The sequence below is a fragment of the Tachysurus fulvidraco genome, chromosome 3 (genome assembly GCF_022655615.1).
Source record: "Tachysurus fulvidraco isolate hzauxx_2018 chromosome 3, HZAU_PFXX_2.0, whole genome shotgun sequence".
In the NCBI taxonomy this organism is placed as follows: domain Eukaryota; kingdom Metazoa; phylum Chordata; class Actinopteri; order Siluriformes; family Bagridae; genus Tachysurus; species Tachysurus fulvidraco.
The window spans coordinates 23,304,575-23,330,353 of NC_062520.1; the positions used below are offsets into that span (position 1 = coordinate 23,304,575).

The following is a 25,779-nucleotide window of genomic DNA, read 5'->3' on the forward strand; positions in this document are numbered from 1 at the left end:
GCTGCTATAATACTGTGTTCACTCCAGTATTTCTGCACACGCAATATCGTTTAAACATACAGTATTTACACTGGTCGGCGCTGCTTTTGTTTATTGTCTTTTGTGTAATGTCTTGAATTTTTTGTTTGCACTGTCTTGTTTGTCTTTTGTCTTGCACTGTTTGCACCAGGTTACACAGATGCACTTTATGTATCTAGGACTAATTTACTACGTCCTTATCTCTGTCTTTGTTCTATGTAGCACCGTGATCCTGGAGAAACATTGTCTCATTTCACTGTGTACTACAAACAGCTACTGTACATATGGTTGAAATGACAATAAAAGCTTCTTGACCTGACTTGACATGACTCGATTTGCCTGGGTGTGCGTTATTTCTGCTTCACCATTGTCAGGTAACATGACAGCTAAAAATCCCCAAACTGCATGAAACCATGCCTACGAATGTCAGGTTTTCTCTGATTGAAAACCCACTGACACCCACTAGGTTTGGAAATATTCTGACTGCATAGGGTTTAATAAGTCAGTCAGAGCACTCCAAAACGAGTCAGAAATCAACAGTCTCTTCCATAATGAGTGGATGACCAGTTCAGAACAGCCGTCGGGGAGTCTCGCTCACAAACCACACGGACTGTAGAATCAGAAACGGCATAGTCACTTAATTGATTAAAGTTCGACCACATGGCCGCGAAATGATGATTCACAAATCTACAAGTGACTTACGTCTGCGACTGAGCGCGTGCGGGGCTTTTTTACAGGATGAAGCCTGGGGGGAGATCAGCCAATCAGGGTCCGCTATGATGTAATTGGATCTCACGGGATCTCATGCTGTTTACTGTAAAGCGCGCGCGAGTCGAGCCGTCAACAGGAAAACAGGCTAATACAATGCGTGAAGTAATAACGTCTTCAGCATAGCTGTCACACCAGCCAGCATATGGGTTTGGAAAACTAGCTATTAACCGTAAAAAAATGATAAAATACTGACATTTCTTCATCATAACGCACGCTTCCCCGGTCTCAGAGACTGTATTTGTACATACGGTAGTGTTTTCGTTTAAATTGAGAACAAGACGCACGTTTGTTTAATCAGAGTCAATATCAGTGAATTAAAGCTACAAAGCCGACGTGATCTACTGCAAGCGCTCGCCACAACATACGAGATAGGCTACTTTCCCAAGTGTCTTGACATTGAGCTCCTTCTAATCTTTATCTCATAAAGACTCACAAACCAGAGAAATGTTTGGCTGTGTCCCAAATGACTCTGAGATTGTAAAGAAGTAGTTCATACCAAGTCCAGTGCACCTATTTAGGATGTAGAGTGTATTTAGTTATAATGCTGAAGTTTATCTAATCTTTCTTGACATCAGTAAAACAAAATACCCCAAAAAAACATAACAGAGTTCTGAAATCTTCCATGTGTTGAGTATTTACATGTGAGGAAAAGTGTTTATATTGAATTATGAGGGCGTATGGTTTGTCGAATCTAACTGAAACCCATTGTTTGGACATTTTTGGACACTTATAAATTACAGAATTAAAATTATTTTATCAACCTATTTTAATATTGTATGAATATTGTAGACAACATATATTTGACTACAGTTCCACTGTAAGGCCAGAAAACAAATGATTTACAAAACTTGTCACAATTTGTCCAAATATGCAAATTTCACTGTACATAACAAATTGGAATACAGCTATTCAGAAATAAAAGGTATTGTTTACTTTTACAAGTTACAACCTGTCATTTGTCTTATGACCCTGTTTTATGAAATGTGTTTGGCTCACAGAGAACGGCTCAAACAACAATTAAGGTACAGATAAAACGTATGAATGGTACATTGAGAGAGATAAAGAATTCATGGAGGACTTGGATTGTGGTCTGCCACAGGAAAGTCTATTTGACAGCAGCAGCTTTGTTTAGGTAAGCCTATATCTTTATACATGCCGCAGCTGTTATACATAGCATTCAGGTTGATGTCAAAATAAATCCATTTTTAATCGCTTTAAAAAATACCATGCTGAAATGGGTTTACTGCTAACATTTGGAATACAAGCGATGTCTGATCCAGTGCTGGGCCTGATCCTGTCAGCACTGACATGAAAGGAAAGATGTCAATCTTATGCAAGCATATTTATCGGGTCCTGGTGTGTCTTATCAAAAAGAGCTATTATAAATATCTTGCTTTTATAAGGCTATTAGATATGTGCATTATTTTCTGAAAGCTTATAGTGTTGATGGTAAATTTTGATACTGGAACCTTGTTTTGTTTTTGGCTTATTTGTAATTTATTCTTGAGTTGTGTTTTCATTTAATCTGAAAATCTTTGCTCAACTGTATTATGTCTTTGGGCAAATTCATTTAGATCTCTTATCTGTCCAGACAGAATGCTAGAAAGTCATTTGTGTGACTCCTTTGATTGGAATTGAATCATATTCAAGAGTCATATCTCACTCACAAAATTTTACTCTGTCTACTGACGACAGACACTATGAGCTCATCAGACCTCACACTTGTCTTGCTTAACTGTTGCCACTGTTGCTCATAGGGATCTGCTGGTAATCATTCGTTTATTAAATCTGCGTGTATTGGGACCGTGTGCATTGCCATCGCGCCCCCCAGCGTTCATTAATGGAATGACACAAGCAGCACGTGGCTGACATGGAATTAGTGCAAGCACTCCATGACCAAAACATACTTTATACAAAAATATGAACTGGTCCCATGACAATCATTTTTATTGGCAATATGTGAGCATGTAACATATGGATAAAATGGATAAAATATTTAATGCATCTAAGTGAAGCTTGTCAGTGTGCTATGAGGTCAGTGTATTCAAGTTAGAAGCAGATGTTGGAGATGGGTTGGGAGTGTACCGTGTTGTCAGGGTGGGTGAGATCACGGATAATTCTGAATCACCGACTTTATAGTGTAGTGAGGGGTCCTGGAGAGGCAGATGGGTGCACTTATCACAGTAAACGATGGTGAAAACTCTTAGACTGTAGGGAATAGTATGTCAGGTGTGTTGCACCGTGTAACTGTAGTAACCAAAATGAGTTTACATGGAAAAAAAAAAAAACAACACAAGGTAAGATTTAAAATGGCATAGTATACATACTAAGATGAATGTATTTATTATATCCCTTAATGTTAAATTCTGACATTTATAGTATGCATTAGTGTATTTGGTCTAGTTGTTACCAACAATGACATTCCTAAAAAGTAAAAAGAGTGAATAGACACTGAATTCTTTGAAAGACTAAAGTAAATTTAACCATTGCAACCAGGCAATGATTATACAACTTACTGTGGAAATGTAAGATGATGGATAATTATCTAACATAATGCACAAGTTATACAGGGTAAGGATCATAATTGAGCAAAGTTTGACTTAAACAATAAAGTGGGGGCATTTTGAAAACACGTCCTTTACACCATTTAAATTCAACCCAAGAGATTTGAAGGACTACAGCCCATGTCAATTAGAAATACTGCAACAGAAATAAAGCAATTTGTATTTTCATAGAGAGAAAGTGATATGTATTGCAATCTTAGTGATGTGCTGCATAGGGCAAGACTCTGGTGTATGTTTTGTTTAAATTTAAGTATGTTTTAACGCATAGAGTCTCTATTCTTCTACTACAGCCTAGTTCTCTGATTGGCTGGAGGTTCATCCTGATCCTGACCCCACAGGAAAGTCCGCAGACGTGTCAGTTCCTTTTGGAGCGCAGGGTTTGGGATGGGCTGAGAAAGGTCCAGGCTTGGGGTTTCATTGGGTAAGATGAGAGGTGGATGGTCTAGAAAACTCTCGAAAATATCTACATTTAGGAAAAAACAAACAAAGCTTCAAACATAAAGCTTGTACTTCATGACTCAACTTTTGCTGAGCAGAATTAGCTACTTACCGCCTCCGAGTTCAGTGCCTGGGGGCGGAGCCCAACATGAAGGCGGCGCTCTGGATGGTCCTAGCTTATAATGAGTGAGAAGGTGGTGAAGTTGTGCAGGGCTTAACAAGGAATGCTCCTCCTGTAAGCTGGCCCAAGATGACTGACAAGACATTCAGTGATGTTAAAAAAGAGAAGAACTTCAGACTTGGCATTGATCATATTCCCAAATCTCTGTTTAGTATGTTTTTTTTAAAGGCAATAAACATGCTTTGCTTATAGTTAAACCCTTAGGCCTGTATCCTTTTTAGGACACTAAAATGATCTATCCAGAAAGTTCTGTTGTTACAGATTCAATTATTTATTTGTTTAAAATCATTGACCAAACTGCAAATCACTGTAGTGTTTTATATTTTTTGATCAATTCTTTTACCTGGATGAAGCGGATCTTAGGAATGCACAGGAAGTTGACAGTGTTTGACAACTTCTTGAGGAATTCCGATGCAATATCTCCTAGTCCCACCCCCTGTAGCCAATCTAGGACCAGGTCCAGATTAGTGCGAATCTGTACAGCACGTGCCCAGGAAAACAAACTATCTGAAATGGCAGGAAAAATAAAATTTTTAGAATAGACATTTCCATTTTATTTGATTTCCTGCTAAAAGATTTTAGGTCTCTCTCTCTCTCTCTCTCTCTCTCTCTCTCTCTCTCTCTCTCTCTCTCTCTCTCTCTCTCTCTCTCTCAAATCAGCGATGTACCTCTCTCAAGCAGAGTGTTAAGAAGTGAGGTGTTGGTGAAGAAGAACAGGTAGCCGAAGGTCTGGGAAGTGAGAGGGGGAGAGAGGCAGGCCTCGCGCGTCAACTGCAAGGAACAGCGATACACTTCGACCAGCCCTGCCACAGTAGGGGGTAGATTAGGTACATCGCTTTCCTCCCCAACTTCTCCTTCAACCCTGTGGCTATCTCCATCCCTCACTCCTGCCTTCTCCTTCTCTTTCTCTTCGCTGGAGAAAGGGTTCGTCTCAAGTATAGTGGGGAGGAGGGAGTATAGGGACTGATGGAGGGAAAGAGCAAGAAGATGTTTTCCATTTTCATAGAGCAGTCAGTCACATGTATAATATCTTAAGGCAATATATATTAAGTATGTCGTACCTTTGTTAGGTGATACACACATTGCTGGAAAGTGTGCATGATGACATCATCCAGCTGCGCAAGTGCATCCGAGCAAGTGTCCATGTCAGCTGACAGAACTGGGTCACCAGGAGCTAAATGTCAGGAAGCGAAAGAACTTGCGTATTTGAAAACCAGATTAAATCCATGAGACTGTATTTACATATCAGAGATATATTTATAAAAGCATATGAGAAAAGACGAAGGTCACATTAGGTCACGGTGTGTAGTTTTATGCCTTCCACCCAATAGAAAAATAAGCAGCAACTCAGCACACTAGATAGTCGATTATTTCCATATGCAAGCAGTTCCAACACAGTTTTGTTTGTTTTACAGCTGCAAATAATTAGATAGAAGAGAATACAAAGTGCATGTCTGTTTTGACTACTGTGTTAAACACAAACAGCAGCATGAGAAAATGGGATGTGGAGACAATGAATCAAGCCTACAGAGACATAACAGTTTTATCTCCCCAGATAGCATGCCACATGTTATTATGTATTTTTATTTATTGAGAAAATGCACATCGTGTAAATTTATCTGTAAACACCACTGAGATAAATTGCTTCTGTTTTGTTTGTTTTTTTATTCAGTTTATTTTCTCACCTTCAAACTCCCATTCCTTCTCCATGGTCTCTACTTTGACCTGAAAGAAGTTGAGGAGCTCGGTGGCATTGGCCATCCAGAACATGAGAGGTCGGAGGTCAGAGGAGAGTTTCTGCACGCTGGGTGGAGGAAGATCAGCCTCTGTTTCTGGAGAGCTACACACACACACACACACACACACACACACACACACACACACACACACGCGCGCGCGCGCGCACACACACACACACTTATCTATTTACACTTTATACGGTAGTTAATCTAAAATGTTATTAGTGTATTACTATTACTTTTAAATGTGTTGATTGGCATGCAATTTTATCCATGATGATGTATCAATGAGTTAAGCAGAAGTGAACAATGGAGGTTTAATGGCTTTGAAGATCCAAAACTTACAATGAGGACACAGAGGTCTAGACCTTGCAATTTAACCTCCAGCCATCAAATTTGATATTACATAAGAAAGCCACGTTTTCATCTGATATCTGACATCTGACTACTAAATCAGCAGTGAGGTTTGGTTCTTAACTAACCTGAGCTGAGGAGGACTTGTGTGTGATTTTACTTTCAATGTTTAGCTCTCACAAGACACTGTGTTACTCTACTGGATTAAAACTTCTTGTCGAGAAAGAACACACGTCTGATATAGTTTCCTTATATTGCTAATAGATTGTGAACACGACCCCTATATGTGGTACCCCAAACCGTTGCCAGAAATTGTATAAAATTGTACAGAATGTCTGCCTATGCTGTAACATCAGAGTTTCTTTTCACTGAAAGCACTGTATGTGAAAAGATGTCTAAACATGACACTGACCCTGTGCACAAAAGGAGGTCCATGAAGACATGCTTAGCCAAGGTTAGTGTAGAAAAACTTGAGCGACCTGCACAGAGGCCGCCTTTTCAGAAGAGTGGAGGTTATTATAACTGCAAGGAAGACCTAAATCTGAAATGATTGGGAGTGATGGTCATGTGTCCACAAACATTTTGCCATATATTGTATAACATATAGTGTATAAATGTTTGAGTTCATGCTATATAAATATATGATCATATAAATAAATATGGTGTGTTTATAAGAGCACAGGGTGGTTTGTAAAGAGCAAATACATGCTAGCAATCAGTAGTAATTGCAGTAATGTTAGCTGATGGATCATGCATTAGATGAAGTGTATATATGACATTTTGGTATGATTTTTAGCCATCATTAATGAGCTGCAAAGGCAAAGAACACATGCACAGACAGAGAGAGAAGTTTATGGAAGGCGTTTACGGAAATACGGAGGTAATTTCTGTAGTGTGCATTCAACATTATAGTATATTAAAATTTTTAAAATATATATGAAATATACCACACTACAAATTACAGTATATTCTGTGTCATTACCCCCCCCCCCCCATTACACCTGTAGCATATAGGCCATTATTACATTTCTTTTTATATTATAGATCCATGCTTTTCTAGGGTTTGATGAACAGTTGAGTCACATTTTTCCTCCCATCAGCACAGTCTATTTTCTTTCTTCTCATATGTTCTATTCTAAATCTAACTGTTTATTAAGCAGCAAGTACAATACAACCATTTAAACAATAAACTAAAATTCCATAATAAGTGTGAGGAGTGCAAAAGTGGAAGCAAGCACTGTTTATGTGGGCTGAATGGATGAGGCTGTGATAAACAGGATGGCACGTCAAGTATTTCACATCCACCGTGTTAAATTCAGAAGTCAGCCTTACGTTTGTGTAGGATGTTTGTCCCCAAACTCTTTAATGTTCTCCTGAAACATGGATAATGAATCACACAGACACACATACACAGAGAGAGAGAGAGTGAGAGAGAGAGAAAAGATTAGAGCAGACTGGGATAAATACTTGGGCGGGTGTGTTTGGCCAATGTGTCCGGACAATGACAGCACATTTTCCAAATGGGTGGAAATGACATCAGTCAACCTCTGTTTACAAACTCCGGCGAAATACCAGTGAAAGCCCATGTGTGTGCAGCTGTGGCTCCTCAAACCACAGCCTGCTCCAGCCCTAGCTCTTCACAGCACACATATGCACGCACACACACACACCCTGTTGTCACCAAGTCCTATTTGCCACAATACTGTTTCAGTTATATCACGTCTTCTGTTCACTATACTGACGACTTTACATGTGGTCTTAACAAAACAGAGCAAACGTGTATTGGACACTGATTGAGAGGTAACAAATGCTATTTACACTTCAATGCTGCTGAATACTGATTGGACAGGAAGAGTTGATTAATATTCTTAAACAGCATGACTGACAGTAAATCTATGGCTGCGTCTCATTCAGGTTCCTAGTTCAGCAATCAGGGCACTGAGCAGGGAGTGAGACAATTTAAGGTCTCTCTCTCTCTCTCTCTCTCTCTCTCTCTCTCTCTCCCTCTCTCTCTCTCTCCACAGTGCTCTTGAAATTCATAAAAAAAATCCCAAAATGCACCACAAAAACCGGAGAGTATTGATACTCACAGTGTTCCTTTACCGGAAATAACGTCAACAAACGTTTTGGTTCTTTTGTCCAATCATATTAGATCTATAATAAATGATGATAATCATTTCTGCACTATTAAACTATTAAACTATTAAACTATGTATTATACTAGATGTGTGATTCAAGTCTTAAAGTACTAGTGCTTGTGTATATTTATAGAATTTATATTTAGTAGCTGTGGTTGTGTTGGTACCCCTGGAGCCTTGGTGCCCCAGGGAAATCAACCAATAGCCCATATGATTAATCCGCCTATGACTTTTGCTGCCTTCTTGACAAGATCACTCTTGTAAAATAGACTTAATCTCAATTAGTTTTTATCCTGGTTACATAAAGATCGCTTACTTACTTAATAACTGTTGATATGGTAGAGTTTTCTGGAAGGAGACATTTATTTTAGCTTTTGCGGAAGGAATCTGCAGTGTCAGTGATTTGTAACAATCAACTTTAAATTTCTTATACACATAAATCTTCAGGGCGTTGGACTCGGTGGTTTGCAAATATGACAAGCTGCATCTTTGGCATTATTAACATCAAGAAAGAGAATATTATCTATAGCTGTGGCCATAAGTGATAGAAGGAACTCATTTATTTGATGGGCATCACAAGAGATTAAATTTAATTATAAATGGATAAAATATGCTATGTGTTGTTCTTTAAAAATAAGAAAATGTTCAATTGCTGTGGCATAAGACAAGTTTGGGCATTCTGTTATAAAAATCACATATGAATAGAATAAAAAAGAATCAGTTTCAGGCTGATAACATTAATGACAATTAAATTCAATAAAAAAGAAATAATTATTTTCCTATATGTGTGTGTTGTCCAAATTGTTTTATTCCTCATATAACATTTGTGCAAGAATTATTTTTAGAAATGATTAAAAGATTTAAACTTGAAAATAGTATATAGTTATATTATAACACACACACATATATATATATAGATAGATATAGATAGATAGATAGTAGATGATTTGTTCTCACCCACACAATCGCCTTTATCTGATTGGCTGTGTTTAACAGCAGCTGGGGTGTTAGTGCAGGGTCCAGATGTTTGGAAGCATAGTCAATCATGAGTGACAGCAGATAAGCTGGTGCTAAGGGTCCACCACCTGAATCTGGAGTTGAATTCTTTGAGAGAATTTCCTAAAAGAGAAATGGAAAGTAAAATGCAGAGGAAAGAACACTCGGTCAGTAGCTGTTGTTGTAGTCCTTTAGTTATATAAAGACTCTTAAAATATTTATCTACCAAGCTGCATTTCTGTTAAAACATAAAGCTATAACTAATAGTAGCATGTATACCAATTACCTGTAAGAGCACATCTGCATGATTTGCCTGAAATTTCAGCACTGCCTCAGTGGATCCCAGATATTTCCTGAGAGCTTCCTGTCTGTCCATCATATTTCCAGGGCCGAAGGAAATCGTCCCCTCAGCTTGCGAGGGTAGAGCCAGGGCTAGGGGCGGTGTTGGGGTCACTCTGGGGTCACGGTACAGGAAGACGAAATGGCTGCCGAGTCCTATGAGATCTCCAGACTTAAGGACCGCCTCTCTGTAGAGCACAACTCCATTATGACTGACAGCTCCTCCTCTGAATGGGCGCAGCAGAGCTGTGGGAACAATAGCGAGGAGTATCATAGGTCATCAGTTCCAAATGATTTGGCATGAAAAAATTGCAAAGAAATGTTACTAGGCTAGCAGTGAACACTTGAGTCCAACAAAGTTTGGTGATTTATTTATACATCTATTTATACATCTAAATAAACCTTATCAGATATTTGGAATGCAAATAAAACAGTTGGGATTGTTTTTTTTTTATTGAATTGAGATGGCTTCAGAATGTGCTTTCTCAGAAACATAAACACAAAGTGATGGACTGGATTTTTTAATGCATGCAGTAAAAAGTGTTCATTTGAAGCTATCAAAAGTGCGAGAACTTTATTTTGTTATTGTTTTAAGAGGTAATAAACAACAGGAGGTACAGAAGACCATGAAACATTAATACCTCTAAATGTCAAGGCATTTGTCTTGTTGTTTCACATTAAAATAACCCATTCTCCCTCATAAACGTGCTTTACTTTTTCGTCTAAGCAAACGTTTATACTTGTATGAACAAATCTATTCTACATAGACTTCAAATATTTAATTCTATTACATGCAATTTACTGTCTTACGTAAAGCCTTTAGAGAATCCCTAAGGAATGTACATAGATGACAATAACACTCATATATACAGCTTCCTAAACTGATGTCACAAAGCAAGAGACACACAATTGCACAGAATGCCTTACAGAATACAGCTACAGTTTTTCTTCACTGGAAGTAAGAGTCTGTTCCAGCATGACAGCACCCCTGTGCACAAAGTGAGATCCATAAAGACATGATTTGAAGGTTGGTGTGGAAGAACCTGTTCTTCACAGAGTACTGACCTCTCATCCTGAAAACTCAGCGTCTTTAAGATTGACTGAAATGCAAATTTGTGTCAGGCCCAACATCAATGCTGTACCTCTTTTGTGGCAGAATGAGCACAAATCCCATCAGACACTATACAAAATTGACTGGAAAGCCTTGTTATATAGGTTCTTATAACAGCGAAGGTGTACCAACTCCATATTAATGCCCATGGTTTTATTACGGGACGCTCATGTATCCACCGACTTTTGAATTTATACTGTATTGTCACAATAAGAATGATTCCTGACATTTAGACATTAGGTCTTCGGTCTGACGTATGGGGTCTGAGGTCTGAAGTCTTAGACAGCTGAATTACCTTCACCGCAAGGTTGCTCTGGGACAGCCGAGTCCCTCCTGACGAGAAGGTGACGGACGAGCAGGTCAGGAGCCGAGAGGAAAGTGTCCACTTTAAGAGGCCTCTTCCCTTTCCTCTCCCGCTCTCTGTCCTTCTCCCTCTCGCGGAATGTCGGCTTCCGCCCAAAAACGTGTGTGTGGCCCGTCATGATGTACAAAACAAAGTCCTGATTGAATAAGAAGGAAAAAAACTCGAGTCAGAGAGAGACAGAAGGAGGTTAAAGAGAGAAAGAGATATAAAAGGGAAAATATTGTTGCCATTTTCAGTGTGGTTGATAATGAGTATCGGGCCAATCTTCAAACTTAAGTTGATCAGAAAAGCAACTCTGATAAGGAATGAAGTGGGTTACAGTTTTCAACAATGTAGCCTTGTGTGAGCTCATTGTACAGTGAGGCCATATGTAGACACACCGTGTTTATAGAGCTATTGTGTAGCCCGTGTGGACATTCTGAGCCTCTGTTTAGCTGTTTTGTGCTTTGTGCTCAATGCCATATCCAAAGGTATGAAAGAAGAGATGGAATGTTGTGATAATTGTGATGCAGGTATGATGTCAGTGTGAGCAGTGTGATAGGGTTGTGCTGCATGTCTAGCCTTGCTTTGGTCATAGCCCTGCAGCAACAGGAAGTAAGGACGGTCTGTAGGTGGGAGGATCAGGCTTTGGGACATCACTTCCAGGTCACAGACATCCTTGTCTTCATCAGCTGCTCGGGCATGTCTGTCTGCTTCACCCACAACCCGTGATCCAGTGACCTTTGGCACAAAATATAGATTATTATTGAAAATCCTTTATAACTGTCACAGATGTTGCAGTTCCAAATGATTTTGTATATATTATTTTCCCTCACATACACATACACATACACATACACATACACATACACATACACATACACATACACATACACATACACATACACACACAATCAAGTATTTTAATGTCTTTTAAATTAGTGTAAATACTGTGAGCTGTTTATTTTTAGAGATGGAAAACAGAATCTAACAAGAGAGAGTGAAGACAGTGTGTGTGTGTGTGTGTGTGTGTGTGTGTGTGTGTGTGTGTGTGTGTGTGTGTGTGTGTGTGTGTGTGTGTGTGTGTGTGAGAGAGAGAGAGAGAGAGAGAGAGAGAGAGAGAGAGAGAGAGAGAGAGAGTGTGTGTGGGGGTGAACACTAAAGCCCAACTCGTTTTCTCACTTTCACAACTTAATATCTCGATGATTTATACCCTCAAACCCAAACCTCAGAATCCTGTACAATATATATTCCAACATCAAATCCAACTTTAATTGCCAAATTCATTGTAAGTTACATATACAGTGACTTCATAAACAAGATTAAAAATGAATGTCAGAAAGTCTCTGGGAATAAATATAAATTATACTTATGTAGTCACCAACCACATTTCAGTCACAGTTTATTATTTTACATGGAAATTCTGTGGTATTGCCCATCCCCAAGCCACTCCCACAACTTTTTTGGAGTCACAGGACCCCAAACCCAATGCAATGCTTAGTTTCTTCAGAAACATTGGTAGGTGGATATATAATGGTAGGTAGACTGGTTTGTCAGCAAAAACAGCAAGTAACACTGTTCTACCTGATTCTCTAGCACCTAATGCTTTGGACTTTCATAGGCTCTTCCTCCTCCTCTTTTCTGCCCCTCTTTAACTCTCACCTGTCCTGGCTCTGTTGCAATCATGCTCACAATGTTCTTCCTGTCCTGTGCTCCACCACTGGTTGCTGCATTGCCGCTACGTCTGGACTCGACGTTAGCCTGGTTGCCCTGACGACGCCTCAAAGTCAGGTTCATGTCACTGATGCTCCTTCTGAGTTCGGTGTTGCGCCCTCGATGACCTCGCTCCTCATCAGGACCACCCCCTGAGGCCATGCGGCTCCGTCTCCAGCGCACTGCCATTAAAACAGTATGTAACGCTTCGCTTTCCATTGTTTTTTATTTTACAAGATTTTCGGATTAAATAAACTATATAAAAAGAGAAAGACTCAGTTGGAGTGGAAAGCTTGCTCTGGTATTTTGCAGAAGTTTCCATTTTCTTAATCTTACTCAATACTGCATATAAAGAAAACATCTGTCAGAAGTCTGTAGCTATAAATGGCTAGATCACATCTTCCATCATCTCACACAACATATTTATATAATTGGAGCTGGAGCTCTAAAATGATTGTTTCATTCCTTTCTCACCTTGGGAGTTCTCTCCATCCCTCTCCCTCTCCTTCTCTTTTTCTCTCTCCTCCCTCTCATATGCGTCACGTCTCTGGATCTCGAATCGACGTTCAAAGCCCTCCTTGGGCCTCCACATGTCCACTAGCAGCAGGGGACATTCCCAGGGTGCTACACCTCTCCGGCATTCAGTCTGCCATTCTACAACTCCATCTGCTTGGTGAATGGGCTTTCCAATGACATCACACAACAGGAAATCCTCTGGAGAATGCTTCTGGGGAGCTGGGCAGGTGCACAGGACATTGGGACATTGCTAAGGAAGTGACACTATCACATGCAGGCAGAAGACCTATTAAACCTGTAGCTGAGTGATGACATTCTCAGTAATAGCTTTTGGGTCAACAGTGGTAATGTTTGTTTGAGCAATAATATAGATTATTATTGTGCTTTCCAGGAAGCCTTAGTGCAATTTACACTTCATTCAAGCAATCAAGTCATTCAAAACTATTACATTATAGTGGGGAAAGAACCTAATTATTGAGGTAATAATTATCTGCCACACTTACCTATGTCATCACTCTCGATCTCCCTCTCTCTCTCAGTGTATCGAGTGATGACCTGCTGGATGAGCTGTCTCGCCGTAGAGTGGATGCTAGCCAGCAGGCTACGGTAATTAGCTCCACTTGAGAGAGCATCTCCATAAATCTTCACTAGTCCAGGGGCAGAAGATGATGCAGGGGGCAGGTAATGATGCTGTGATGGAGTGGCTGAATGGGCCCACACTTCCCTCTCACGTTCTCCAATGGCACGGTCACGGTCACTGTTGGATCGCCCTCTTAAAAAGAGGTGTGAAAGCCGCTTGGCACGAGACTGCTGATTGGCTGGCCGAGGACGAAGGAAGGCAGGGTTAGGTGAAGGGGAGGGTGGAGCAACTGAGGGGCTTGAGAGGGCATTCGAAGGTACCGGGGGTGGAACCTCATGCACAGAGGCCGCATCTGAGCTAGTAGTAGATCTGCAGAAGTGAATATGTAAATAGAATTTCTTTAAAATGAAATAAAAACATAACATTATATATTCAGCAATGTATGAATGTTAAGTGCGTGCTTGTCTCTTCACTCCACGAAGCCTTACATCATATCAAAACAATTTACACAATCACAACCACGTTTGGCAGAATTTCAGCAATGTTGGATAACAGCTCAACAGCCCTGGGGTTTCTGTTTAGGGTTTTGGGGGGAAAAAACAGAAGCCAGTAGACCAAAAGAGCTGAGTATCGACGCTGGAGCGGAGAAAGTCAATCACTGTATATTGTGGTTCAGTGCATTTCATCACAGAAGTAAAGAACATTGTATGTACTACAAAAAAATAAATCTACAACAGTGCAATCCAGAAAACTGACTTGACTGATGCTGCACTCGGCCAACGTGCTCCCAGCTTGGCAAAATGTTTCCGTGGAGAATTTATCCACAGGCCCACCGGGAAATGGAGCTTCCCAAAGCGAGGACTACCAGACTCCTCCATCTTGGTGGTCCAGAGAAGAGAAAAAAAACAGTAAAATATTAAACAATATTGAAAGTTAAAGGCTTAAGCAAGATAGAGCAGACAAGGATGAAGATGAAAATTAATTTAAAAAATGACATCAGAGGGAAACAACAACAAAAGAGTTCACTGAGCTCATAACATGAGTCATTTTTTAAAGATTTTAATAGCATTAGCAAGTGTTCCTTTTTGCTTGTCATAAAGCTTTTGCACTATTGTCCTCAGCCAAATCAGATTACAGTGTCTGAGTTATTGGCAGTGTATGACATCAGTCAATAGGCGACAGGAAATCCTGAAATATCCTTTCGAGTAATCAGGACATGCAAGGTCGGACGTTTTTCCTGCTTTGTCCAGCTTTAAGTAAAACCTCAGAGAATATTAATATAGAACTAATGAGGAATCTGGTGAATACTAAGGGCTTAATTTAAATGATTTACTTTTTTATTCCTGTCTGCAATTTAAAATCAAAGCAGATGGTTTGGTGATGAAGCTCCTGAACTAAGCAAATCTCCCTGTAGGCCAACCTAGTGTTAGTAGTATTAATGTTGTATTTACGTCTAACTCTATAAGCCGTTAAACACGTCAGAACATGGCCACATTATAACTTATCACATTCATCATTTCTTCATTACTTTATAATATTTCCTGACTGCATGAGGCTCTGAACAGCTGCGTTCACACTAGAAAACACTTTTCTTCATCAACTTGCTCTCACTCCTTTTCATGAAGATCTTATCAAATGTCAGTCTTAACTGATGCTCATATTCCAGAAACAATTCGGAAACAATTTCTTACACAGAATTCAGTCTAACTTCTAAAAAAAACTATTTTAGAACCACTGCACATCGGAAGCCAAAGGAAAATAAGAATAACATGTCAAACAGTTATAGTTGTAAAGTGTAATGTAAGAGTTTCCTCTCACCAGCAGATGACTTTCAGTCTGACTCACCCACTGCGACACGATTGTATTAAATCTGATTAAATCTCCTTAAAATTCTGCTGTTGCTGATAATTTCGCTATATCCAGCAAATATATTCAGAACCTTTGGACCCTTAATCCAAGTTTCGTGTCCTTATTTCAAAGAAATTAAGGTTGATAAGTCCATTTTTTTGGGACGGCCTCACGGTGCTGGATCCCGTATTCTCTCCAGGCCAAATCAATCTTTTGGTTCTCCTAACATTTTTTAAATGTAATTTTAATTTTTAATTTTTTAATTTTTTATTCTTATAAGTCTTGCTTTTGCTTTCTCTGGTCCCCGCGTTTCGTTCTTTCTCTCCTGATCTGTGACTGTAGATAGAGAAGCAGGCCCATTGTTCTTAGTAACAGAATTTCCTTCCACCCCTTTCTGGACAACACCTATATCCTGAGAGAGAGAGAGAGAGAGAGAGAGAGAGAGAGAGAGAGAGAGAGAGAGAGAGAGAGAGAGAGAGAGAGAGAGAGAGAGAGAGAGAGAGAGAGAGAGAGAGAGAGAGAGAGAGAGAGTGATGTAGAACTGTTATGAATTACAGAGCGCACACTATGTTTGGCATGGAATTCATATCACAGTGTTATAGCATTCATTTTTGGGTCTGATTGGACTGATATGAGCGCTGTAGGTTTATATACGTGTGTGACACTTGGGATGTTTCTGTATATAGACCGGAAATGAGATGATTTGAAGCCGCAGGTGCAACAGCGCATTAGTACAGTAATTATAAATCTCACTGTATTCTGTATTTAAGCTGCAACAGTCTAATGTAGCCGTTTGTGAATGCTGAAACATGACATTTTACATGTATAGAGTAATAACAATAACACTATACAATATTTCAGTGTTTGGCAGGCAGAATTAGTCATACTTCATTATTTCCCCCCTAGTGACAGAGCTACAGATGGTTCCATTGTATTTTTCTGCATGTATTTAAGCAGGCCCACTGGGAACACTAACAATTCTAGCGCAGACATTCTGCTTACCACAGCATGTTTTATACATAGTATGTTTTATTTAATACAGGTAGGGGTCTGTTCTCAAAAAGGAAATAGGAAACTGACAGGAAGTTGATGAGAGAAAGGGACCTGTGACCTTTGACTTTGGCAACAACAGGATAATGGTGACAGGAAAGAGGGCATGTGGGTGTCTGTATATATGAGGGAGAGAGAGAGAGAGAGAGAGAGAGAGAGAGAGAGAGAGAGAGAGAGAGAGAGAGAGAGAGAGAGAGAGAGAGAGAGAGGTAAAAATATGAGAAAGACAGGGGTGAGGGGGATATGATATGAGTATGAAAAGTCTTTTCTAGTACATTACACTCCTGATACTCTTAATTTCTTTCAGTATTATTGTTTTATTTGTTTTCCAACCCGTCGTGTTTAGTATTACTTTTGATTCACATGAAGCCACTCTTCAGAATCCCAATAAAAACACACACACGCACACACACACACACACACACACACACACACACACACACACACACACACACACACACACACACACACACACACACACATAGAAGGTCAGAGATGCGCTAAGCTGCAGGATCCTTAGACAGGAAGCTCTGACAGCAGGCTGTGAAGGCTCCTGTGCGTCATTCAGACTCGTCCCTCTGAGTTTGTTTTTGGCAAAGGAGTGAAAGGTTTTCCTGACTGGATGGATGGCGAAGAGAATGTGCATGGAATGAATGACTACAGTACAGTAGTGTGTTCACTGAGCCTCTAAACATCAGACTTTACAGCATATTAAAGAACTTTCCTATTTTGGAAGGCTACTGGCCTGTTAGTTGTTGATTCAGAAGCTGACAGTGCCATGCAAAGGCAAACAACAGTTACTACACACTGGCCATCGTTCGCCTAGAATTATCTGCAGCTTTGAGCTCCTCTCTCTCAAGAAAGGAGATCAGATTAGGATTATAAGAAATTAAAAATATACATCAATACATCTTTCTAAAAGTTTATTTTAAATGTGCAAAGAAGGCAATAGATCATTAAATATGACATCTAGACACATGGATAATTTAACACATAGATTGAATATAATTATAGTTAATATAATATATAATATATTTTGTCACATCTACATTGCAGCTCAATGAAATTCTTTCTTCGCATATCGCATATTAACTGTTACACAATCTGGTCGTGAGGGACCGAATGCTTCGATACCTTTTTCCAGATGGCTTGAGGGCGAAGAGTGTGTGTGAGGGGTATGTGGGGTCATTCACAATGCTGTTGGCTTTGAGGATGCAGCGTGTGGTGTAAATGTTCATGACAGAGGGAAGAGAGACTCCAATGATCTTCTCAGCTGTCCTCACTATCCGCTGCAGGGTCTTGCGATCTGAGATGGTACAGTTCAAGGATAAGGGCCTCCTGTCTTTATTCCTGCACTTGGGTCTGCTCAATCATGCCACACCATCGCCAATGTGATTGCACTTATTAACAGGATCCCAGGAAACTGTTCATCTTTCAGGATTAATCATTCATGTCATTCAAAAACCTATACATTGAGTACACCAAAGTTTATTTTTTAAGTAGGTGTCAAAACTTTAAGATACCCTGAGTTCAACTACAACGTCAATGCTGAACAGATCACCAATATAAATGCAACCTTTGAGCAGCACTTTCCAATCTTATCCAGGTGATCAGTTGATCTTAGTCTCCAATTGAATATAAGGGCTGACTTCTGTCTGGTTATAATGAATACCTGATGATAAGTTAAAATATGATTAGACACCCCAATCCACTTGATTTTGCATGGTATTAAAGTGACTATTAAAGTGTGTGTTGTGCTCAGAACAGTTCAGTTTCAGTTATTAAAGAGTCCGATGGCTTGTGGGAAGAAACTGTTACACAGTCTGGTCATGAGGGCCCAAATACTTTGGTACCTTTTTCCAAAAGGCAGGAGGGTGAAGACTGTGTGTGAGGGGTGTGTGGTGTCAGCCACAATGTTGTTGGCTTTGCAGATAAAGCGTGTGGTGTAAATGTCCATGATAGAGGGAAGAGAGACTCCAATGATCTTCTCAGCTGTCCTTGCTATTCGCTGCAGGGTCTTGCTATCCGAGATGGTACAGTTCCCAAACCAGACAGTCATGCAGTTGCTCAGAATGCTCTCAATGGTCCCTCTGAAAAAAATATTCATGACGGGGGGAGGGAGATGTGCCTTTCTCAGCCTTCGTAAGAAGTAGAGACACTGGTGGGCTTTCTTGGTGATGGAGGTGGTGAGTGACCAGGTGAAGTTCTCCGCTAAATGAACACCATGAAATTTGGTGCCCTTGACAATGAATCAGATGATCTACAGATGATCCGCCAATGTTCAACGGAGAGTGGTCGCTCTGTGCTCTTATGAAGTCAACAACCATCTCTTTAGTTTTATAAACATTCAGAGACAGGTTGTTGGCTCTACATCAAGTTAGCTGTTGCACCTCCTTCCTGTATTATGACTTGTCGTTCTTGCTGATGAGACCCACCAAGGTCGTGCCATCGGCATGAGTAAACAGCAGTTTCTCCCAGTCAGGGAGTCCAGGATCCAGTTGCAGAGGGAGCTGTTCAGTCCCAGCAGGCTCAGCTTCCCAATCAGGTGCTGAGGGATGATTGTATTGAATGCTGAACTAAAGTCTATGAACAGCATTCGTATATGTGTCTTTATCGTCCAGGTTGGTGAGGGCTAAATAAAGGGCCGTGGCAATGGCATCATCCGTGGAGCGGTTTGGACGATACGTGAACTGTAGGGGGTCCAGTCCAACTGGGTCTTGATGTGCCTCATGACAAGCTTATCAAAAGCACTTCATAACGATGGGTGTGAGTGCAACGGGACGATAGTCATTGAGGCAGGACACTGTAGACTTCTTTTGGACAGGGACAATGGTGGATGTCTTGAGGCACGTAGGAACAACGGTGCTGCTCAGGGAAATGTTGAAGATGTCAGTGAAGACATCCGCTATCTGTTCTGTGCATTCCCTGAGCACCCTGCCAGGAATGTTGTCTGGTCCAGCAGCCTTCCATGGATTAACTCTGCATAGAGTTCTCCTCACGTCGGCCGTGGATAGACAGAGTACCTGGTCATTGGGGGAGGGATGGTCTTCCTTGCCGCTACGTTGTTTTGCACCTCAAACCAAGCATAAAAGTCGTTCAGCGCATCTGGGAGGGAGGCATCTCTATCACAAGCAGGTGAAGCTGTCTTGTAGTTTGTGATCGCCTGTATGCACTTCCACATGCGCCGAGTGTCTCTGCTGTCCTGGAAGTGGCTGTGGATTGTCTGGGAGTGTGTGCGCTTTGCCTCTCTGATGGCTCAGAACAGTTTGGCCCTTGCTGTTCTTAGGGCCGCCCTGTCCCCTGTTCTGAAGGCTAGTTCTCTAGTCTTCAGCAGCACACGCACGTTAGCAGTCATCCACGGCTTCTGATTGGAGCATGGAGCATGTAGCGTCACGTCATCAACGCACTTGCCGACGTAGCTGGCCACTGACGCTGTGTACACCTCCAAGTTAACGGTGTCGCCATTGGTTGCGGCCTCCCGGAAGATGTTCCAGAAAAGTGAAATAATTCTGTCTGCTCTAAAGACATGTAGTATAGTATCCTGACACAAACAGCCGGACAAAAATTCATCTTTGAACAAGCAAAACGGTTTATATTCTATCACACTTTATTACATAGTAATAAACAAAAAAATAACAGTCATAAAAATCATGCACCTATCTAGACAACGTTTGTCACATAACTAGTCAAGATTTATTACACTGGCAACGTCTAAACTCTGATGATCTACTAAATATTATGTCAAAACAGTAGCGTCTGCAGTGCTACTATTCTGACACCCTTCATTATGGTAGTATGCAGCTTCCCTCTTAGAGGTGAAGCCCCGCCCCTGCGTCCTCTCAGCGATCCCATAATTCAGTGCGTTCAGCTGCTCTTTCAAGGGGATCCTTTGCTAAGGACGCGTTAAAGTAGGCCTCAAAATCCTGTTTAAAGTTTATATAACAGCAAAGTCAAACGTAGTATTTATTTTTAACTCTAAATCACGATATTTATCGGTTATTCGACTCAGTTAGCTACTCTATGCTTTATCGGTTGTATAATGTAGCAGTTTGTTGTCTATTTGACTTCCAGCAGCACAGGCGCTAGCAGGCTAATCTGACTAGCCGGCTAACTGAGTACTGACGTTTACAAGAGTCGTGCAGATAAACCCGAGTATTAACTCATTGATAATTGCTTAAAATGTGGCAGAATTCTTTCCAAAACAGTTAAATGTATTATATTTACTACCTAAGAGCGAGTATTAGTTTGTCAGCGACGGCAGACGACCTCTAATCGTTACCCTTTTCTGCTAAAGTCAAACTGCTACACGAGAGTAACATCAGTTCAGACAGGAGATTTGTGTTGCACTGAACCTCGAGTCAGCTTTGTGTTTTTATGCCACTTTAGTGTTGCTGGATTCTAGTTTTTTTTAAACGTAATTTAATTGTACGTCATACAGTACATGAAGTTGAAGACCCTGATAGAGATCCTAAGCTGAAGGAATTCAGCTTGTAACAGTTGTAACTAAGCTGTGTGTGTATATGTTTGTCTTTGTGTTGACTCGATTATGTGCTTGTTTTTCAGTTGTAGACCTGACACTTGAGTTTTGGTCAAACATGGCTGAGGTCATTGAAGAAAAGATTAAGGGTTACAAAACTGCTCCATTCGATGCCCGTTTTCCAAACACCAACCAGACACGAAACTGCTTCCAGAACTATGTTGGTGAGTTTGCCAAGTGTTAAACTTAATCTTATGACCCCAAAGTCAACAGCGAAGACATGCATGCAATGATGAAATGTATTTGTGTCATTGTCGATGATTGAAATGCAGGGTTTAATTTTTACGCTTTTTCCTATTATGAAGATATCTAATGTCTTTGATTTGGTTTAAAAGAGACACTGATCTACTTTTATTTCTGAGAAGATATCGACCTCTCTGTAGTCAAGTAGACTCTGCCAGATTCTGTTGCTTTTAGTGTGGTGTCTTGTTTCCACAGGCATGACGTGTGTTTGTGTTGCCTGTCAACATCATGTTTTAAATGCCATAAAATACATAAACGGGTCGGATTGTTCTAATATCATCCTATACAGCTCATGTCTATCAGACCAACATCGGATACGTATAACAGTGTAAAATTAATTCCTGGCTTCTTTTGTCTTACCTGCATCTGATCACAGTTGATTTTATGAATCATTTAAAAAAAAATTTTTTTTTTGCAAAGCTTAGTCAGTTTTTGAAGCTTGGTCTTTCCTGTTCAGAATAGCAGTACTTGTACAACCTTACTGAGTTCATTTTAAGTGTTCATAAGTATTTATCTCCCTGAATTTATACTCCCTAATTTGTGTCTCACATGCTATGAATGTGTGTGTGTGTGAGTGATATTTATTTATTTATTTATATATATATATATAAACTTTTGATGTATTTGTTTCTCTTTTTGCAGACTTCCATAGGTGTAACAAGGCCCTGTCAGCAAAAGGACAGGAAACCTCTCCCTGTGAATGGTATCAGAGGGTCTACAAGAGCCTGTGCCCCATCAGCTGGGTAAATCAGCACCAAATATATAATCAGGAGCTTGAACCTGTGTAGTCATTTTCTCCATGGAAATATTTACCCTCTTTACTGATCATTGACCAGTTTTGTCATTGGCAGTTGCCTTTATTGGACTATTAGTGTTTTAACGATTTCGTTTAATCAGCTGGAAGCAGCACAGATTTGAATAATTATGAACTAAAGACTGGACAAATTTTTCCAACAGCATCACTTAAAACGGGTGATGGTGGCATGAAGAATACCAATAAATGAACTATCAACTTCATGGCCAGATCAGACACACGAAGACAATATAATATGAAATGCCAACTGCGCACTTCATGAGCACTTTATTAGGAACACTGGGTTTGGCCTCCATTTGTGGTCTTCTACTGTTGTAGCTCAACCATTTCAGGGGTTTCATATGTTGTGCATTCAGAGATGCTTTTCTACTCCCCACCATTGTACAGAGTGGATATGTGAGTTATTGGAGCCTTTCTGTCAGCTCAAACCAGTCACTCTGTTATCAACAAGGTGTTTCCATATACAGTACCACTGTGTACTGGATGTTTTCTTTTCTTTGCTGCACCATTGAGTAAACTAGAGACTGGTATGTGTGAAAATCCCCAGAGATCAGCAGTTACATAAATCCTCAAACGAGCCTGTCTGCCATCAAAAGTAATGCTACACCCATCATTCTGATGGTTGATATGAAAGCTGCTGGTTCCTTTTTTGCATGATTTTGCATGCGCTGCTGCCACATGATTGGCTGATTAGATAATTGCATGAATCAGTTGTTGTACAGGTGCTCAGTGAGTCATAGAATTTGCAACGTTTTTTTCCGCTTTTAAATATGGACAATATCGTTGTTGCGTGTTTTTACATTTTCAGCATTTAGCAGATTCACGAAATTAGCATCTATATAGAAGTGTGTTTAAGAATAGCACTGAGAGAATTTTGTTGTTTTATATTAACAGAATTAACTAAATAAAGAAAAAGCCAACACAAACCCATAAAACTAATCATTCAAATATGACAAAAGAAGAACTTCAGTATAAACTGATGCAGTCTGTGCTGTCTACACAACATTCTAATTCTAATGTCTCTGCTGATGGAGGATTTAGCTATGTACTATTTTAAAGCTTTTATTTTATTTTTGATTCATTTTAGGTCACTTTGGCTTGTGTAAAGTGTTTTGAATGATAAACTGAAGAAATTAGCATAATAGGGTCATATATCAGTGAAAATGACAGTTAAAAATGCATAAACCAATGGCAATTACATTTTTCCACATTGTGGCATTTGTGATTCTTCGAAGGCAGCTATTGGCATATTGTAATACTCGCTGTTCTTCATATATACACATTAAAAGTTAACAAATATTGTTACGAGATCCAAGAGCAAAATCTCTAACTTTAAATAAAAATGATCAGACTTAAATATATGTGGATATTTTGCAGTTGAAAATCCTTTATTTTAAATATATTGTTTTTCTCGTTTGTTCCATGTAGTTCAGCAGATCTCTTGTACAACCCTTACAGTAGCCACTAGAGGGCGCCCTATAGTTCTTGGGACGTCAGCTGAATTTTATTTCAGATTCCAGGCTGGACTAAAGCTGTTACCTCACAAAATCCCCACATTTTGCTTCAGCAAGGATGTTGTGGAATTGTAGCTTAATATTTGTGGTTAGTTAAGTTGTAAATAAAATGTAAAAAAAAAATAGTCAGTCATCAGTGCTATAATAATCTGAATTGCAAAAACAATCTGTACAGTTTTAACATTTTTTCCTCTTTCTACAGGTTGAGAAGTGGGATGGACAGATTGAGGATGGAAACTTCCCTGGAAAGATCTGAACAGTCTCTGCTTGCTTTTTTTTTTTTTTAGATTTACCTCATTTATAAACATTAACTTTGTATAGCCTGAGTGAAATGACAGGTGACCTAGTGACATCTTATGACCTTTGGCCCACACCTTTGAATGGTTCATACTGTTCAGTTTTGTCACTATGTCCTATTCACGCTGGTTACAAATTAAAGTCGCACAATGTTGATTACCTTGTTTTTGGGTATTTATTTAATCGACTTGAAAACATTCAGTTCACCATTGCTAGAGTTTATTCTGAATACATGCAGTAATATTTATTATGAACAGATTTATTCATAAATATAATGCACAAGTGTTTACAGAAGAAATTCTGCAATTATGAAGATCCCATACGTGGAAAAAAAAGGCCAGTGTGTGTTGTAGTGATGTGTAGTCATCAGTAAAAACATCTTCATGCTAGTTCACTCAGTAAGGGAGTAAGGAAATACAACAAATGAGTGAAAACCTGTTTTATTTATTGCTGGCATTAATTAAGGAATATTAAAAATGAAGTAAATGAGGGGACAAATCCATAAACAAAATGTACAAAGTAAAATTTCAGTTATACATATACAGCATTTGGCAGATGCCCTTATCCAGAGTGACATCTCATTTTTTTAATACAGCTGAGCAATTGAGGGTTAAGGGCCTTGCTCAGGAGCCCAACAGTGGCAGCTTGGTGGACCTGGGATTGAACTTAGTAGCCCCACATTTTAACCACTAGACTACCACATGCAGTTATGGCAAGATAAAATGCTGCTGAATAAATGGAGGATGTACCAGTTAGTCTGCACAGAGCTGTAACAAGTAAACAAATGCCTAACAAATTAACATTTGAAGCTTTATTATTATAAGTAATTATTACAAATTTGCATTGGTAATTTCCCTTTTCTTGCTTTACCATGAGTTTCATTCTGAGGACAAAAGACCTACTGCTTCTGTTTTTTCAGTCTTCTCCCTGCTTATTTGACATGTTTGCAACTGTGTGTGTACTTGAATTTATAGGATATTGAGAGTGTCACTAAATGAGACCGAGCTGTGCTGGGAATGCGTATACACACACAAACATAAAGAAAAAAATTACAATTATGCAGCTGCCAGAGTTCTCACTAGGACAAGAAAGTATGACCATATAACCCCAATTTTATCATCTCTACACTGGCTACCTGTTAAGTTTAGAATTGATTACAAACTGCTGCTACTTACGTATAAGGCTCTTAATGGTTTAGCTCCCATGTATCTAACTAGCCTTCTAACACGTTACAATCCTTCACGCTCTCTGAGATCACAAAACTCAGGACTTCTGGTAGTTCCCAGAATATCTAAGTCTACTAAAGGTGGTAGAGCATTTTCTTATTTAGCTCCCAAACTTTGGAATAGTCTTCCTGATAGTGTTCGGGGCTCAGACACACTTTCCCAGTTTAAATGCAGATTAAAAACTCGCCTCTTTAGTCAGACGTACACACACACATAATACATCCCATAAAATTATGCACCAATACTTTAGACTTGCACCTTTTTTTATGAACAGCAAATATGTTAATCCCCTCCACTGCTTCTCTCTTTCTACCCATCCCGAGGCATCCAGACATGGTACCAGCTCCGATCGTCTTCCGTGCAATGAAGATTCTGGACCTCCACTGAGATGAGGCTGACTCTATGAAAATCCTGAGACATCTACAGATCTACCAGCTCCAGTTGGACTC

At 39.7% G+C, this 25,779-nt stretch overlaps 2 protein-coding genes and 1 long non-coding RNA gene across 6 annotated transcripts; 2 read left to right on the forward strand and 1 right to left on the reverse strand.

The window, feature by feature from the left end:
- Positions 1-732: 732 nt before the first annotated feature.
- LOC113642877 lies at positions 733-3,062 on the forward strand. The gene is made up of 2 exons (XR_003440671.2): positions 733-935; positions 1,788-3,062. It is a non-coding gene; the product is annotated as an uncharacterized LOC113642877 (long non-coding RNA).
- Positions 2,711-16,010, reverse strand: rasip1 (Ras interacting protein 1). Of its 3 annotated transcripts, none has more exons than XM_047811545.1 (16): positions 15,620-16,010; positions 14,558-14,679; positions 13,725-14,170; positions 13,180-13,440; positions 12,685-12,887; positions 11,575-11,733; positions 10,945-11,149; positions 9,486-9,784; positions 9,161-9,322; positions 7,398-7,438; positions 5,658-5,812; positions 5,034-5,146; positions 4,641-4,935; positions 4,316-4,479; positions 3,904-4,045; positions 2,711-3,816 (listed from the first exon to the last, which is right to left on the reverse strand). In XM_047811545.1, exons 2-16 carry the CDS (start codon positions 14,677-14,679, stop codon positions 3,638-3,640), a joined length of 2,946 nt encoding a protein of 981 aa, XP_047667501.1. In that variant the 5' UTR covers positions 15,620-16,010; the 3' UTR covers positions 2,711-3,637. The 3 variants fall into 3 exon arrangements, with proteins under 3 accessions (XP_047667501.1, XP_047667500.1, XP_047667502.1); XM_047811544.1 differs by having other exon boundaries at positions 12,655-12,887; positions 15,620-16,009; XM_047811546.1 differs by lacking the exon at positions 15,620-16,010 and adding an exon at positions 14,290-14,375 and having other exon boundaries at positions 12,655-12,887.
- A 4,450-nt stretch (positions 16,011-20,460) lies between these two features.
- On the forward strand, positions 20,461-24,260 carry LOC113642866 (cytochrome c oxidase subunit 6B1). 2 transcript variants are annotated; one of them, XM_047811645.1, is made up of 4 exons: positions 20,461-20,607; positions 21,263-21,400; positions 22,122-22,222; positions 23,722-24,112. In XM_047811645.1, the coding sequence occupies exons 2-4, from the start codon at positions 21,295-21,297 to the stop codon at positions 23,752-23,754; spliced, it is 240 nt and encodes a 79-aa protein (XP_047667601.1). In that variant the 5' UTR covers positions 20,461-20,607; positions 21,263-21,294; the 3' UTR covers positions 23,755-24,112. The 2 variants fall into 2 exon arrangements, with proteins under 2 accessions (XP_047667601.1, XP_027002410.1); XM_027146609.2 differs by having other exon boundaries at positions 20,462-20,607; positions 24,010-24,260.
- Positions 24,261-25,779: the final 1,519 nt, after the last annotated feature.

Coding starts and splice junctions, on each gene's coding strand:
- rasip1 (XM_047811544.1), bottom strand. CDS start 14,679: ATGGAGGAGTCTGGTAGTCCTCGCTTTGGGAAGCTCCATTTCCCGGTG. Junction 4,480..4,640: donor TAACACTCTGCTTGAGAGAG/GTACATCGCTGA, acceptor CTGCCATTTCAG/ATAGTTTGTTTTCCTGGGCA. Junction 4,046..4,315: donor CTAAGATCCGCTTCATCCAG/GTAAAAGAATTG, acceptor ATGTCTTGTCAG/TCATCTTGGGCCAGCTTACA.
- LOC113642866 (XM_027146609.2), top strand. CDS start 21,295: ATGGCTGAGGTCATTGAAGAAAAGATTAAGGGTTACAAAACTGCTCCA. Junction 21,401..22,121: donor CTGCTTCCAGAACTATGTTG/GTGAGTTTGCCA, acceptor CTCTTTTTGCAG/ACTTCCATAGGTGTAACAAG. Junction 22,223..24,009: donor GCCTGTGCCCCATCAGCTGG/GTAAATCAGCAC, acceptor CTCTTTCTACAG/GTTGAGAAGTGGGATGGACA.